We start from the raw sequence: 16,567 nt of genomic DNA on the forward strand, positions 1-16,567 counted from the left end.
AGGGCTCTTCAGGGGCTGGCATGCAGGGACAGGTGTGTGTGGCACTTGCCAACCCATCCCACCTCCTTGGGGTGGATGACCTGGGGCTATGGGGAATTCCTTCAGCAAAACAAATCTCAGGAGCTGGCTGTCGGCACCTGTGATGTACAAACCAGGGTCAACAGTGGGGAAATCTGTGGGGCTGGGGCAAGTGGCATTTGTGGCATTTATCCATCTGGGGGATATTCTGCATTGCTGGCTGCACACCAGAGTAAGTGTCCTATCCCCTTCTTATGCTGGCACAGGTTTGTTGCCAGTACAGAGTCACGTTGGCCGGTGCCAAGGCCACATCTGCAGTGCACAGTTTGGTGCCTCTGTCTGGTCCTCTAATGGCTTCTGGTAGGCTGGTGAATCCAGGCAGTGGTGACATCTGAGAGCATCTTCCCCTGTTTCTTGCACAGGGGCACAAGGTGTGAGTACTGAAGTGCAGGGGACATGTGTTGCTTGATACCTCCCTGTGGATGTGGCACCTGAAGACGTGCTTTAATGGTGAACATGGTGGTGGTGCTGGGTTGATGGTTGGACTGGATGATCTTAAAGGTCTTTTCCAACCTTTATGATTCTATGATTCCCCTGCCAGTGGTAAAAACCTGTTTTTTCCGTTGGCTGGTGCGTGGCTGGAGGTTTCTCAGTGGCTTTCACCGAGCAATACATGCTGATACAGGAAGTTTGCAGGTGAGAAAGGTGTGCTCAGGTGGCTGAGAAAAGATACCTGTCTCTTGCTTGGATGGCACAGGGAAAGCAGAGCTGCCATGGAGGTGTGGGAGCACAACCTTCTGCTGCCCTTCAATGGGTGACTCCTCCAGTCCATCCTTTTGCAGAGCCCACAGAGGTTGTTTTCAAGAGCCTTTGTCTAATTTAATAAATCCAGGATGCTCAGCCTGCCAGCCAATCTATAAGTGTAATAAAATCTGCCCACCGCAGCGCTCTGGCCCCGTTGTGGCCCTATCGATAGCCTCGTGCCTGGTGGCAGGAAGCCCAAAAGGCTCATTAAAGCCCTGCTGCTGTGCCAGCCGTGCTCGCCTGGCGCCTGGGCAGCTCAGGGCAGGCTGAGCCAGCCCTGTGTGTGTGCACAGAGCATCCCCAGATGGGATTTGGGAGCTGCAGACCCAGCTGGGATTTTGGAGGTCTTTTCTCGCCTTGCATGGCTGAAAAGGGATCCTCTGCAACTACCTGAAGGGTGGTAGCCAAGTGTGGGTCAGTCTCTTCTCACAGATAACAAGTGATAGGACAAGAGAAAACAGCCTCAAGTTGCTCCAGAGGAGTTTTAGGTTGGATATTAGTAAAAATTTCTTTATTGAAAGAGTGGTCAAGCATAGGAACAGGGTGCCCAGGGAAGTGGAGGAGTCACCATCCCTGGCAGTGTTCAAAAACACGTAGATGTGGTGCACAGGGTCGTGGTTTAGTGGAGGACCTGGCAGTGCTGTGGGTTAATGGTTGGAGGTGTTTCTACGATTCTGTAACTTCTCAAGGAGTTCTTGCTTTCTCTGGCCTCCAGGTGGGAATGGTGGATGTGGCTGTGGGTTAGGCTCCCTGTGCCATGCTGGTGCTGGGAGCTGCATGTCCAAGCTCTGTCTGTGCCCTTGCCCAAGCTGTGCTTGTCTCCATGTTGCCCTGATGTGCCCGTGACAATGCGACAGCGAGGTCTTTCTCCCTTCTGTTTGCATCCTGCCTGGAGCACTGTGATCAGCTGAGCCCAGGCACTGGGATGGGTGAAGCTTTTAGCAAACACAGGAGCTGCCTTTGCAGAGCACTCAGGAGTGCTGTGAGTGAGCAGCACTCGGCAGCCACCTTCATGAATATTTTAGCTGGGAGAATTAACATTTGTCAAGACACATTTATGGAGGCAGCGTGGATGTCTCTTCCCCAGGCGCTGCAGGCTCGGTGCTGCTCCAGGGCAGTGCTGGGAGCCAGGGCAGAGCCTGCCAGATCCTGAGCCCAGAGTGGGACAGCAGAGCTGTCATCTCCCCTGGGACAGCCAGGCCCTGGTGCCAAGGCAACCAGCCCGCCATGCGAGATAGACAAATGGTTGTGGGTTTTTTTTTTTTTTTCTCTTCCCCTCCTGGTTCTTGGCAGAAAGTAAAATGTCCCTTTTGTTTGGTTTCCTCCTCCCCCTGCCCCATCGCCTTTCTTTAAAGGTTGTGTTCCAGATTTCATCAACCCACGTTGTGTAATAGCCCCGGATAACGGGTTGGCATTGGCCATGTCCCATGGAGGCCATGGCAGAGCCCCTCCTCGGGAGCTTGACCGTGGGGTTACCTGCTCTAAAACATCCTGTGTACAGCTCCTGAGCAAAGCTCTCTTGTATTTTGTATCAAGCTGCTATGATCCCCATGTGTTAGAAATGACAGGGAAAGTCCTTGGAAAAAAATACAGAAATTTTAAAATTAAATAATCCTGGTTTTCTACCTCAAATAATCCTGGTTTCCTACCTCAGCCTTGCTATGCCTTATGGAAATGAGGGACTTTGCAGATAAACCCTTTTGATTTACAGCATCAGCTCCTGTACCTTTTAATTCATCACCTGTGAAGCATCCAGCACTGTGCAGGAGGATGCAGTAATGCCCTGCTTGGGATTTCTTCCTTCAGGCTTCTAAGAGGTCCCCATTCTTTCTTTCCTTCCTTTCCACTGCCCAAGGAGGGGGCTGCTGCAGTTGCTGAGCTCTGCATCCATCCAAAGATCCCTGCATCTCATGCAGAGGCTGCTGATGTTGATGTGGAGAGCCTGGCATGACTCACAGCCTGGGCACCCGGGGAGGGAGAGGAGGAGGAGGAAGAGGAGGAGTAGAGCTCTCTATAGGCTTTGTGTGTTATGGAGAAGGACACTGTGAGCACGTGTGTGTGTCAATAGGGATCTGTCACTCCAGAGGGAAACAGCAACACAATTGTTTCTTGTCTCTGGTTCCTCCACTGGTACTGGCAGCCTGGAGAGCTGTAGCTGCTCGTGTGATGCAAGTGCTCCTTTTCCTGTACTGATGAGGGACAGGGACTGGTCAAGTGACTGGGCTGGAGGCACCTGGTGGCCTCAAGGAGAGCTGCTGCTGCTGGTGGTGGCCTTAATGGTGTCCTCTGCTTCCACAGATACACCCTGCTGTGCTTCCACTCCTACCCCTAGTTAAATAACACACCCAGCCACCAGATCCAGTTCTGGGGTAGCTGTGGGCTCCATCCCATTGGCAGCAACATGGGAGAGGGCAAAGGCAGGGCCAGCGCCTGGGGACAGGGCTGTCCCTCAGCTGGGGACTGGTGGCAATCAGGAGCTGAGGCTGAGCGTCCATTCCTGCCTCACCCAGACACGAAGCCACCCTGGGGTCTGATGCTGGGCTCAGCCTTGTATCAAAGCATCTGCTCTCCCAAGGGCTGGTTGAAATTCCAGCCCTGTTGTTTTGGTGTCTCTGCCATGCAGCTCTTCTCTGCTTCTTCATTTATTTATTTATTTCCTTCCAACTGCTGGAGCCACACAGTCCTCCCCTGGCCAGGGACCAGCTTTGCTCATCCTTCTCTAAGGTTCCCCAGCCTTGAGAAACCCTTCAGGCCAGAAACAGGTGCTCAGAGGTGAAGAAGGGGTCCAAGCCTTCCCCTTTTCCTTGGTAGAGTTTCTGTGCGTGCACACGCCTTTCCACCAGGCACCATTTGCATTTTGCTTCACTTCAAAGTGAAGCTTGCTGCCTCCAAGGAAGGAAACAAATGGTGTAAAGGAATTTACATCCCAAGCGAGTGAGGCTGCTGGTCTGTCAGGTTTCATCTGCTGCCGAGGGGTGTGGGGTGCAAGGGAGCAGCTGTGGGATGGAGGGTTCATCCCTGGGGCCACAGGGGGAAGAGGGTCATTCCCAGCTTTGTTCCCAGCTCTTTCCTGCTGTCCTGGCTGGGAGGTGCACTGGTGGATGGAGACTCATGTGTCAGGCTGTGCAAGATGCCAGCATTGACCCTTCACAAGGAGGGCTGAGTGGCAAAACCACTTTGCAGAGTCAGCCCCCAAACCGGCTCCTCTGCTCCCGGCACGCTTCGGTCAGGGCTGGGTGTGGAGCAGCCACTCTGAACTGCCATGGGTTTGGAGGGTGTTGGTTCTTCCTCTCCTCCTGGGCCAGCTGCCTGCCAAATCCCTGCGGGGCCTTACAGGGAGTCAAGGACTGAGTGGCCCAAGATCCCCCTGTGGGGCTCCCTCCCTCCTCCTCACCCCTGTCTTTGTTGAATTCCCTGGTGCAAAACTGCTCTGGGAGGGGAAGGAGGTTGGACCCAGACCTTACAGTCCTGGAGGCCTTGGCTGTGCCAGAGGCCAGCAAGATAAAAACTTTTCTAAGACTCCACTTGGAACAGGAGAAAGTTTTTCCGTTGGGTTTTTATAGCTCCCGGAAAGCGGGGTTTTATTTTTGTTGTCTAAGACAAAAAATCCTCTTAAGGAGCTGACTACCCATGGCGGTGCAGAGCGGGAGGCTGGGCATGTGCCGTGCTTGGGGTCTGGGCTGGACTTGGCTTTCCCTCCCTCCATCCTGGGGGGGTCTCTGGATGCTGATTTCCACAAGGAGAAGAGGAGGGTTTGGTGTCTCTGATGTACAGCTGGTCCCGTTCATGTACCCAGTGCTGCAGCACCTTGTGATGGCTCCTTGCCACCCCTGGGCTGTCATAGGATGCTCCCATCCAGGGACACAGCTGCAGGGAAAACCTTTTCTCCTGGGGAAAGGGATTATTTCCCACCACCCACAGATGGCTAAACTGGGAGCTCTGGGAGACTGATCTGAATTTTCTGGGTTTGTAGGCTGGGGCCATTGAGCTCTCTCCTGTCACCCTTTCTTTGCATGGCACAGGCTGCTTTTGGAGGGGTTTTGCTGGCAGGGGAGCTGGTTTCCATGGTAAAAACCTTAACAGCATCTGCCAGAAATCCGTCTCCTTGTTGGTCCGGCCATCTGGAGGGCACAAGGAGGCTTTAGCAGGGTAAGGAGGTGTCCACAGGCTGCTTTAGGTCCTCCTTTGGTGCTGTTGGCAGCTCAGAGGGATCTCTCCCTCAGTCATTTATGTGCCAGGTGCAGGTTTGCCCTGGGATGCTGGAAGGACCCCAGTGTCACTGAGCCTGGTGGGGGCAGGCAGGCTGGGGACATGGGAGCCATGGAATTGCTCAGGGGGGAGGGCTGCAGGCACTGGGGATGGGTGGATACGCTGTAATCGGATGAGCCAGCGCTGCTCCAGATGGACCTGTCAGCTCTTGTCAGTGCTGACACCCCTCTGGATGTCCCTCAGCGTCCCCTTGGGCCACAGGGGCCACCACCTGTCCCACTTCACCAGGTCTCCTTGGAGCTATGGGGCTGAGAGGTGACACTGTTCAGAAGACCCATCAAGCAAGGTCCCTTCCATGCTGCAGTCCCTCCCTGGCAAACTCCGTGTTTTTTTTTAAATTTTAATGGGAAAAAACGGGTGCTTGTGTCTGTCTGTTTATCCCTGAGCCATCCTGTGCTGAAGACAGTGAGACCTTGCTGCTTTGCCATCCCTGTCCCCAGGTGCCACCCCACCAGCCCAGATGGCTTGCAGCTGCAGACCCAAAGCTGGCCACTTGGTGCCCTTCCTCCGTGTCTGGGTGCCACAACAGGGCAGCCATGCTTCCCTGGATATTTGGCATAGGAGAAGCACCTCAGTGGCAGCAGTGGGCCAGACTGGTCTGGCAGGAGTTGTACTGGTTGGTCTGTGTCCCCAGATTTATGGCACGCAGCTTTGCTGTGCATTGGGCACGGCACACAGATGGATTTGGTTATCTGTGGGCAAAGCATCTTGGTGTGTAGGATCCTGGTGTCCTCCAGGAGAGGTTTTAGGGCTCAGCTCTGCACTCCTCTGCTCTTCTGTCCTTAATGTTGCTCCTTTCTCCTTTCCCTCGCAGCCGACCACCCTCCCGCAGGGCACCATCAACATGAACCAGTGCACGGATGTGGTGGATGGGGAGAGCCGGACAGGGCAGAAGTTCTCCTTGTGCATCCTGACACCAGAGAAGGAGCATTTCATCCGGGCAGAGAACAAGGAGATCATCAGTGGGTGAGTGCAGAGCTGGGGCTGAGCCACTCCCAGGCTTTTCCTTTAGCCAGGAGGAAAAGGAAGGTGGGTAGCCTTGATCAAGGCTGGGTACTATGGCTGTGCATACCCAGGCTGATCCTGGGTGGGGTGGGGTTCATGATGGCTGCTGTGGTGACCCCACAGTGCTTTTAGGGATCCCATCCCATTTTAGGCACCCAGCCCACTGGCACAGGTCCCATAATTCTGGGGCTGGCATGTCTGACCCTGAGTGCCATACACCCTCTGGTCCTCATCCATCCCTGGGCAGATGTGGAATCCTGGGGTAGATGCTCCCCACCTCCCTGGTCCCAGGGGAGCATCTCACCTCCAAGGATGGTTAAAATATCACAGGAATGCAGTGGCTCAGTGACACCAAAGATTAGACCACTAAAATGAGCAAATCATGGTAAATTTCCCAACTCCAGGTGTTGGGTGGTGACCTAGAAACATCCTCTTCCATCACTCAAATGCCAGCTGGGGTTGAAGCTGGTGCTGGTGAGGGTGCAAAGCCCTGGAGAGCTGAATTGCCAGTGATGGAATGTGTCTGTACTGCTGCTCACCTTTCCCACATGGGCACTGCCCAGAGCTCAGTGCCTCCCTCCCAAAATTTGACATTTGAAACTCCAGCAGGATGTTGAAGGGATGAACACTTGCTCTTTCCCACTGTTCCTGAGGCACAGCATCTCCTGCCTCCCCCAGCCCTGGCAGCAGCAGAGTCAGCACTTTCTGCTGAGATTTCTATTTCCAAGCCTTATCTTCAGTTGAGACTCCCCTCGTTCTGTAAAGACTTGTTGAAATTGACATTTTTCTACCAAGAATTTGTGATTTTGACCAGATGAGTGTTTTCATGCATTGAAATTTCCCTGCCCTACTGAGACAAGAGAGCACAGGTGAACCTTGGGTTGGCAAACCTGTCCCCCCAGCCCCGTTCACAGCCACATGTTGCAGTGGCTGTGGAGCTGGGATGCAGAGCCATGTGGGAATCACAGCACAGGGGAGTGAGCTCCTCTCCTCCCTGGCAGGAGCAGTGACTATGCCCCAAACCATGGCCAGCCCCCATGGCCTGCTCTCTCCACCCTCTCCCCACGCTCTGGTTCCCAGCACAGCCTTTGTTGCTGGTCCTGCCTGCCGTGGGAGGGAGAGGCATTGCGGAGTGAGGTGGGGCTGATTTATTGCTCATCAGCCCAGCGATGGGTTTTGAAGCAGTGCTTTTGCTCCTGACTGCAGGCATTAATCATCCCTGAGCAGTCCCACTCTGGGGCTGAGCCAGGCTGGTTTTGTTTGCAGTTGCAGCACGACAGGAAGATTTCCCTGGCTGGGGGAGAATTCGTTTTACGTTCATTCTGTGTTTCTGGCGTTCATTGCTTAACCAAACCCCATTTCATGTTGTCATCTCCGATCGCTTTACAGCAGCAGCGTACAAAGCAGGGGGAGGAGGAAAGGGGAGCAGGGACATTTGAAGTGGGAACGTTTCCCAGTGGTCCAGGGGATCCCTGTGGAGTTCTCAGAGATGCGGGGGCAGGTTGTCAGGCCACAGTGGGAGGACACAGGACTTCTCAATGCCGAGTTCATGCTGCTCTTCCTTGGACAAAAGCGCTTTGTCTGCAGTGTGCGGGCGTTGGCATCGCTCAAGGGGACGGTCCTGCTGGAGGCTCTGTCCCTCTCCACTGTCTTTCAGGATCCTTGAATCCCTGCCTCATGTCAGCCTTGGCTGTGGCCTCACTTTTGCAGAGAGCAGGGCTTGAGCCAAAGCACCCTAGGGTCATCCCTCTTCTCCTACCTTATTTTTCCCCCAGGAGCTGGTTGGGATGGTTTCTGGGTGTTGTTCAGCAAGCTGACCCTGACCAGGTCAGCATCACTCCTGTCCCTGTGGCACAGACCTCACCTTCTGCTTCTCTCCCTGCAGGTGGCTGGAGATGCTGATTGTCTATCCCAGGACAAACAAGCAGAATCAGAAGAAGAAGAGGAAGGTAGAGCCCCCAACTCCCCAGGTAACCCAGGGACACGCACACACCGTGTCACCCAGTCCCTTGCCTCCCTCTCAGGGCCATGGCCTTGCTCTGATCCTGGGGTAGATCCCCTCAAGCCATCAGGATCACCAGCCCTCTGATGCTGCCTGTGTGGAGGGTGAGAGCTGGGGCAAACCAGGACAGCAGATCGGTGCGAATTAATTCCTGGTCATCACTTCCAGGGTCACACACTCCTGCTTTCCTGGCTGCTTTGGGGCCACGTTTTGCCCCCTGTGTGCTGTTTTGTGGTGCCATCCCTGCACACAATCCTGGGAGTGGCCGCAAAGCCACATAGTCCCCATGGGGGACCAGGAAGAGGTGCTGTCCACGGGCCTTTTTGTCAGAAACAGGATGAAATTCCATCGGGCTCCAGTTACTCCCTTAGAGATGACCCCAGAGATAATGGGAATGAAAGGAAAATACTGAAGGCCAGGGCCAGGCTGGGAGCTCCGGGGGCCGGAGCTGGGCTCTCCAGGGACCCGGCAGTGGCTTCGTGCTCACTTTGACTATAAATGGTAAAAAGTGGGGCTGGCTGTGACTCACTCGTTCCTGCCTGGCTCCCATGTGGCTGGAATGGGGGACAATCCCACAGATGGGGAACGTGACCCCAGGGCCACCCTCGTCCCTCGCTGGGGCTGAGAACAGCCACGTCCCTCAGGCCGCCTGACCTCTGGGTGTGTGTCCCACCACTGCAGGGGACTGCCTGGGAGGGCTCCTCCAGCTGTGCCGGGGACCAAAACCAGCATCAGGGCTCTCCTGAGCCTTGGTTTTCAAGTCCTCTTTGTTGAAGTTCCAAGGATGGCCCTAGTGGAAACTGGGCCATGGATGGGTTTTGTACACTGTTTGTTTGAATAAGTTTTCATCACTCCCCTGGATAAAGATGTTCTGGGCAATGGGGGAAAAAAGTGAATGGGGGGATGATCCTTTTTTGTACACCAAGCTGTAAGTCTGAGCCATCCCTTGCCAAGGTCTGGGGTCCACACAGTCTGAACAAGCCCTCAAGTGCTGGCTCTGGTGATGCTCCAGGGAAGATGCCTCCTCCCTTCATGTTATGAGTTGTCAATCCTCAATTCCTAAGACGAGGACTGTTGCATTTGGGGCACCCCAGGGGGTGGATGCAGCAGGGCAGGGATGCTCACCCTGGCCAGGGTGCACCACTAAACCCAGGCTGGGTTCAGGAGGGGGACGGGGTGGAGATGACAAGAGGCACAGAGCCAGAAAAACATCATTCTGGGTTACATTTCATTGCCATGGCAACTTCTTGGAAACCATACAGGATCTGAGCTCCTGAGCACCAAATAAGGGAAGCGGCTGTGGGAAGGATGCTGGCTCCCCCTGGGCAGACGGGCTCCCCAGGTGCTTGGGGATGGGGACCAGGGACCCTTGTGGCACACTGCCCTCTTGCCTTGGGACAGACCACCCTGTCTTGCTTGCTACCCTCCTTCCACTCTCTCCATCCCATGGCTTCCATCCCCATGGTGCTGGAAAAAGGCTCAAATTCACTTTGCAAAACCAACCTCCACGTGGGAGCTGCTGCTGGATGGATGCTGTGCTGTGTCAGGCACTTAGGAGCAACCTGCAAAGGCAGAAGCAGCATCTTTCCTCTGTCTCCCAGATCCTGCTGATGCAGGTGGCTGGTCCAGGGAAGGAAAGAGCATGCTGAGGAGAAAATCAGCACCGAATCCTCCTCTGAAATGGCCCCTCCTGAAGCTGGCTGCAGTTGAGCTTGCTCTCCATGTGCTGGTGGAGAAAGCTTGCACTCTTCCTAAAGATGGCCACACACTAATCAGGCAGTAGATCATGTCTTTGAGCTGCTTAGGGGAGGGGTGGACACCTTGTGATACAAAAAATTAATTTTATATTCTTGCTTTTTCCCACTCTCACATAGCTTTTGCTTGTCTGTGGTAGAGCAGACCTTGGTTACAGCTGGATGCTCTTGGAGCCTCAAGGTCATTTTCAACTCCCCCCATCATTTTGCATCATCCCTCTGCAAAACCAGGGGATGGGAGCAATGTAGGGAATACCACTCCTGCTGCAGATTTTTGGACAGGGAGTGTTAGGTGTTTTCACTTCACTTTACAAGCAGGTTGCAATTTTAGGGGGAAAAGGGCAGGTTTCTCTTGCAGCTTTTGCCGTGTTCCGGCAGCAGGAGAGACTGGAATGCCTGTGCCTGCCTGCTGCCCATGGGAACTTGAGGCAGGGTTTGGGGCTGAAATGTGGGATTTGAGGCTCTGCCCTGGGTTTCACAGGGGTGTGGCAGGGACAGGTAAGCAGAGCGTGCCCAGACACCTCATGCAACCGGAGGCCGGTTTTGCTGATTTTGGTTCATTCTGCCTCTTGGAGTTGTTCATACCCCTGAGCAGCAGAGAGTTAATGTCTCTTCTCCCTCACAGACTTCTTTTGGCCCACATCTCTGCCTAATTAAATACATATCTACAAATAATTATATGGGGGTGTGTGTAAGAGATATATAAAGATATGTATCCTGAGCTGGTGATTAGCTTTGGGCTTGGATCAATGAAGGAGAGTATAAGGGACCTTGGAGATTGGCCCAGTCCTCTGCTGGAGCAGAGTCCCCTTGAGCAGGATGCCCGTGAACTCTGGATCGTTTACCTCCAACATTGCATTCCTTCAGTGTGAAATTTCCCAAGGGGATATTTTTTTAAATTGAGGTCATTTGCTGCTTGTCATGGCTGTGTGTGGAGGCAAGACACACTCCCTGAGAGATCCCTGCTGGCTCCAGCACAGCCCTGCAAATGCCACTGGAGGTGCAGGGCTAAAACCCACCTGATGTGGGAGGAGGGGATAGAGAAGATGCTCTTTGCAGCTCTTGTTCCCAGCTTTCAGTTGCCAGTTTGTGCACTCCTGTATTCCCCCCTGCTCCATGGAAAGGGAACAAGCAGCTGGAAAACTTCCCATAATCCAAAGGGGAGTTAATTGTCATTGATTTATGGGTGGCTTTAAGAAAAATAATCTGTGAATGCAGAAGTTTAATATGACAACAGCAAAACATCTGCTAATGAACAAAGCCAAGGAAGGAGTTGGGAAAGCTGCTGCTTCTTTTGGGTCACATTCTGAACCTGGGTTGGCTGGGCTGTGGCCACCAAAGGGGCATCATCCATCATCTGATGGGCTCCAGAGCTCCTTGTTAGCAGAGAAGCACTGAAGACAATGGGGAATGTTTTAAAAGGGCGTAAAAGCACTGACACATGTCACTGTCCCATCCCTGTCCCACTGTGATGTGTCACAGGCAGCACCCAAGCTATGTGGAACTCACACCTTGGGGCCAAGCCCTTGGGGACCCTGACTGTGGAGCTGGGGCAAACTCCCTAATTTCCTGTGTCAACTGGTTCTTTTAGGAGCCTGGTCCTGCTAAGATGGCTGTGACCAGCAGCAACATTCCCAGTGCTGAGAAGGTCCCTGCCACCAAGTCCACGCTCTGGCAGGAAGAAATGAGAGGCAAAGACCAAGCAGATGGGGGCAGTGGCATTGGCCCAGCCCAGAGCCCCATGCAAGGCCAGGCTGGGGCTGCCAGCTCCATGAAGGACCCCGTGCTGGACAGCAAGGAAGGTGAGAGATGGGGATGCCAGCAGCACAGGTGGCCATGCCATTGTTCTCCCTAGAACAATGGGGGCTGGGGACCGGTTGCAGTGCTGGAGACATTTCCCTTATCTTCCCACTCAGCTGGGGAATGCTTTCTGCAGTGAGGTGTCCCTTGCCTTGCACCCATGGAGCTGTGGTTGCTGCCAGGCTGGGAAGGGCAGGGATGGAAATGGATGCAGAGCTGTAACTGCAGCTGCCCATTTCTTGGTTTGAAAATCCAGATTTTTCACCTATAGAAACCTGGCCCAAGCGTTGGATCAGAATCCCCAGTTCCCTGCAGACTATCCTACCATCTCCATGGGCATGAGGGCTGGTCAGGGTGGAAAAGCCAAGGGTGTAGGAGGTAGCACCGCATGGGGCTGGTGCCCAGACCAACTTGCTCTCACACCTGCCCCTGTCCTGGGTGGAATCAGGGTATTTCTTAAAAGCAGAACTTGGACTTGAAACCAAGCACGGTGACTTCTGTGTCCCTTAGAGGAGAGCTCCATGAACGGAGACCGGATAGACTGCGGGCGGAAGACGCGTGTCGAGAGCGGGTACTTCTCCTTGGAGAAGACCAAACAAGACTCGAAGCTGGAAGAGCAGCAACTGCCACCCCCACCAAGCCCACCCAGCCCCAGCACCCCGAACAACAGGTACAGTTATCCCAAATCGCCCTCACAGGAGCATGCCCAGCCCTTTCCTTCCCCAGGTATCCGATCAGGCGACCGAATGATTCACAGCTTCTCTCTGAACTCCTTGGACTCGAAGAGCAGTTGCCCCATGCACAAGGACTCCAACAACAGAGATGTAGGAAGGGGAGCTGAGAAATCGGGGCGTCCCCTTTCTTTTAAAGCCAGCCGGCAGTACACCACCCTGGCCGACGTTCCCAAGGCCATTAGGATCAGTAATCGTGAGGCCTTCCAGGTGGAGAGGAAGCGGCTAGAGCGGAGAACCCGGGCTCGTAGCCCTGGGAGAGAAGAAGTGGCCCGGCTCTTTGGGAATGAGAGAAGGTAAGGGATGAGTGGCTCATCTCCTTGCATGCTTCCAGCAGCAGTGAGGTTGCGTCCCCAGCGCAACCTGGATGGAGCAGATGGAATTTGGTGGGTGGAGCGTCTTTGTTTTTCAGTGCTCCTGGGTTTAAGGGTGCCCATCCATGCTGACTAGGTGGTGGGATGTCTTTAATAGTGGTAGTGGGCAGGTGTCACCCTGCCTGGCTGCTCTGGGGATATAGAATGATTTGTGTTGGAAGGGACATTAAAGTTCATCCAGTTCCATCCTCTGCCATGGGCAGGGACACCTTCCACTGTCCCAGGCTGCTCCAAGCCCCGTCCAGCCTGCCCTTGGACACTTTCAGGGATGAGGCAGCCAGAGCTTCTCTGGGCAGCCTGTGCCAGTGCCTCACCACCATCACAGGGAAGAATTTCCTCCTAGTATTTAATCTAAACCTACCCTGGTGTTGGGTGGTGCTGGATGCCCACCCTGCCGGCCCCTCCCGGCGCGGCACACGCTGGCAGCCGGCACCATTAATTAGGTTAGCTCTCCTAGTGGCGTTAGTGCCAGGTGCCTTACGCAACTGCCTAATGAGCTGAGAGAGGTTTCAAAATGTCACGGCATTAATCTGGGAGAGGAGGGAGAGGTGGGTGCAGTGCCAAGGCAGGGCTCAGCAGGCTGCAAAACAGCTTAGTGTGGAGGAGGACGGGGAGGGCGTCCGCAGCGCGCACCGGGTGCCCCCTGGGCGAGGCCAAGGATGGGCTCCACTCGCCCTGGGAGAGACACATTTGTGCAGTGAGGGCAATGGAGCAAACTGGGAGACAGGCCCTGGGCGAGAGGGCTGCCTGCCAGTCTGATTTTCCTGCCCTGGTTCTCCTCCGGGCATGTTCTCTCTCGCACAGTTTCAGTAGCAGCTTCCCCTCTGTTCCTTCCCAGCCCCTAAAGGACTGTTTTCCAGACTGGCTTCCGAGAGCTGGGAGCAGGTCTGGGATGTGCAGCACAGCCTTGTGCTGGTGCCATCATTCAGCAGGAGGATCCCAAACCTGGCCTAGAGCGTGTGCAGGGAGTGCTGGACTGGGAATAAATGAGGAAAGCTTGGGTTTGGCTTTGTCTGCCTTGGGAATTGGCTTTTCCCCAGGATGGAGGAGGAGGATACCACCTTGGCCATCCTGGCTGGGGACAGGGCTGAGAAAAGGCTGGTGGCTCTGGTTTTCAGGCTGAGCTGGTGTTGCCTGTGACATTGTGTCCCTGCTGCGTTTGCTTGCACAGGATGCCCTGGCCAATGCCTGTCCCCAGCATGACAGAGCAGTGCATTCCTCCAGTGCCAGCAGTCCCTTGCCCTGGGGTATCCTGCAGCACTGGGATCATCCTGCACGGAGTTGGGGAGCAGAATTATAACAGACAACAGGGCCTGGGAGAGGAAATTGCTGCCAGAGTCTGTCCTTTTTAATGTCAGCCCCACTCATTGCCTGCTGGTGGATGCCTTTTCCCAGGGAAAGTCTGTTTTTCCCAGCCTGGCTCAGGCTGTTAACAGTATTTTTGCTTTATCAGTATTGGCAGCAATTCCCCAGTATCATCCCAGGGCTTTTATCAGAGCAGAACGGGTGCAGGGAGAGGAGCAGGAGCTGCACTAGGCACTGGGGTCTTGCTGCCCATGGGGCTGAACCTGGTCCAGCTTTTGGGAGGGAGGCGATGGCAGAGAGTAGGGGAAGGGTTCCCCACATGCCAGAGGGTTTGGCCGTGGATCACAGCCCACGGTGCTGGAGGAATGTGCCATGAGCAGGGATGGCTCAGTGGGTGTTCAGGGATAGGCACATTTGTTTTCTCCTCTGGTAACCTGGGAATTGGCCATGCAGGTGGTGTGGGTGGAGAGGCCCTGTGTCATGGAGCTGGGATGGCCATGTTGGAACTCAGTGGACTCAGCAGGGCACAGAGACACTGTCCAGAGTTGCAACAAAGAATTAACATTCCCCAGCACCCTGCTCAGCTTGGCTTGGCTGCTTTTTAACTTGAGTTTACTTAGTCCCCATGTCCCTCTCATTTTTCTCCTCCGAGCTCAGACTGTGCTGTTTGAGGTTGGGCAGATACAGTAACTCATTTCCATGCTGTGGGGTTGGCTTTTCCCCCTGGTTTAACACCATTTATAATAATCCTTCTCAGTAACCCACTAACATGTCTGGGAACACTTGTCCCATGCCAACCCCACAGGCACCAGCCAGGCATCGTGCAGATCTGCCCTTCAGTGCAACCAAATGAACTCACTCAGATTCTGTTGGAATTTTCAGCTCTCCCTCCCATTTTTTTTGGTGTGTAAATCAGTGCAAGTGTCAGAGCTGTGGATGGAAAAGAATTATTTCAGGTACCCAGTGTTGCATCCTGAGTGCCACACCTGCAGGCTTTGCTCCAGATAAAGCCATTTGTCGAGGCTTCTCATCCTGTTTCCTTATCACAAGAAATATTACATGATTTAAGTCCAGGAATTTTCTGTGTTGACCATTTATACCTGACTCTGCCTCCATGCCCCTGCAGACGTCTGAGCTTGCAGCCACTCAGAACCAGGAATCAGGAACAGGAGATAATCTCCACGATTTTGGCAGAGCAGCAGAGTGCGAGTTCCCTCTGCTGGCACGTGGCAGGATGGGGCTGCAGCACCCACCAGGATGTCACACTAGGCTGGGGGACAGGGATTGAGGCCAGAGAGGTCGAGCCATCTCCAGTGTCCCCTCTCAGACCCCTCCCTAGGACAGAAGGGCAGGGGCAGCACTTTGGAAACCCCATGGATGAATCTTGAGGTGTTGCAGACAAAAATCACAGCTGAAAAGAGTCGCAGGAATGTCCTTAGACAGGCAGTCCCCATATTCCAGATGGACTCTGCAGCTGCAGGGATAAATCCCTGCACATCTCAGGATTTCTGTTTGACAAGCTTGGTTTTTTGTGCACAATTCCAGGGGTGCAGCCTGTAAAACCACAGCTTTCCCAGTTGACCTGATGTTCTTCTCGCACTGGCAAGAGTTGTGTGTCAGCCACATCTGCTGTAGGAGTGTGGTCAGGGGCTGAGGTGTATTTCTAGCATCAGTTAATAACAGAATTGCCTGAAATTGCTTAAAAGACTTTTCTCGCTCAAATTCCTTCTCTGGAGTTTCTTGAGGTGTAAAGCTCTGCTCTGAATTCTGCTTTTCCCCATACAGAGGAGCTCCTGCTCTCCCAAATACAGATTTTTTTTCCTTGTAAAACTATCCTCATCATTCTCATGGACCTCTTGGGAAATGCCTCTTCCTTTTCCTGACACTCACTATCTTTCTTGATGCTAAATAATGAATGAATCCAATAAAAATAAAGGCCTTTCTTCCAATCAGAGAAAATCACTTTAATGACAGCTTGTCCTGGTCTTTTGAGCTTTCCTTCCCACTGCACACCCCCTCCACTAACAGCTGAGATCTGCAGCCTGGGTTTAGTGGCCTGGAAAAGATTAACAGCCTGCATGGCCAAGGAATTCCTTGGGATGAGCTTTTGTAGTTGAAAAGCACTAAATGGCACTGCAGCTTTTAAAAAGCTTCTTCATACCTGTCCCAGCTTTGTTTTGTCCACCCAGAGCTGCTGTGCAGAGGGAGCAGCTCTATCCAACATGTGGGGAGGGGAGGAGAGCCCTTCCTTCCCCATCCCTCCAGGATCTCTGGCAGTAACCTCTCTGAAATGTTGATCTAATGGGAAAAAAAAAAAAAGATTCTTTCCTGTAATCTGGATGATATTAACCCTTGGGGCTGTGATTTGGTTGCAGTGATTTATTTTTCTCCTCCCTTTTTTCAATGACGAATGACTGGAATGATTTTGATTTTGTTTTGTATGTAGATGCAGATATATAATTTCCTCTTCTGTTCATTCATTTTCCAGCCTTGTTTTCTTCCAGG

General features: G+C 53.6%; 1 protein-coding gene across 8 annotated transcripts in view; it reads left to right on the plus strand.

Moving 5' to 3' along the window:
• Nucleotides 1-16,567, plus strand: part of MPRIP (myosin phosphatase Rho interacting protein) — a 77,470-nt gene that overhangs the window by 25,266 nt on the left and 35,637 nt on the right. For 4 of the 8 annotated variants that reach the window (XM_053957456.1, XM_053957453.1, XM_053957454.1 and 1 more), the window contains exons 4-8: nucleotides 5,906-6,057; nucleotides 7,982-8,066; nucleotides 11,444-11,654; nucleotides 12,163-12,322; nucleotides 12,443-12,679. In XM_053957456.1, coding sequence (XP_053813431.1) covers nucleotides 5,906-6,057; nucleotides 7,982-8,066; nucleotides 11,444-11,654; nucleotides 12,163-12,322; nucleotides 12,443-12,679 — 845 coding nt within the window. Of the gene's footprint in view, nucleotides 1-5,905; nucleotides 6,058-7,981; nucleotides 8,067-11,443; nucleotides 11,655-12,162; nucleotides 12,680-16,567 lie in introns of all 8 variants that reach the window. The other 4 variants (XM_053957455.1, XM_053957458.1, XM_053957457.1 and 1 more) reach the window with 2 other exon arrangements.

The sequence above is a fragment of the Vidua chalybeata genome, chromosome 16, assembly GCF_026979565.1.
Source record: "Vidua chalybeata isolate OUT-0048 chromosome 16, bVidCha1 merged haplotype, whole genome shotgun sequence".
Taxonomy (NCBI): Eukaryota; Metazoa; Chordata; class Aves; order Passeriformes; family Viduidae; genus Vidua; species Vidua chalybeata.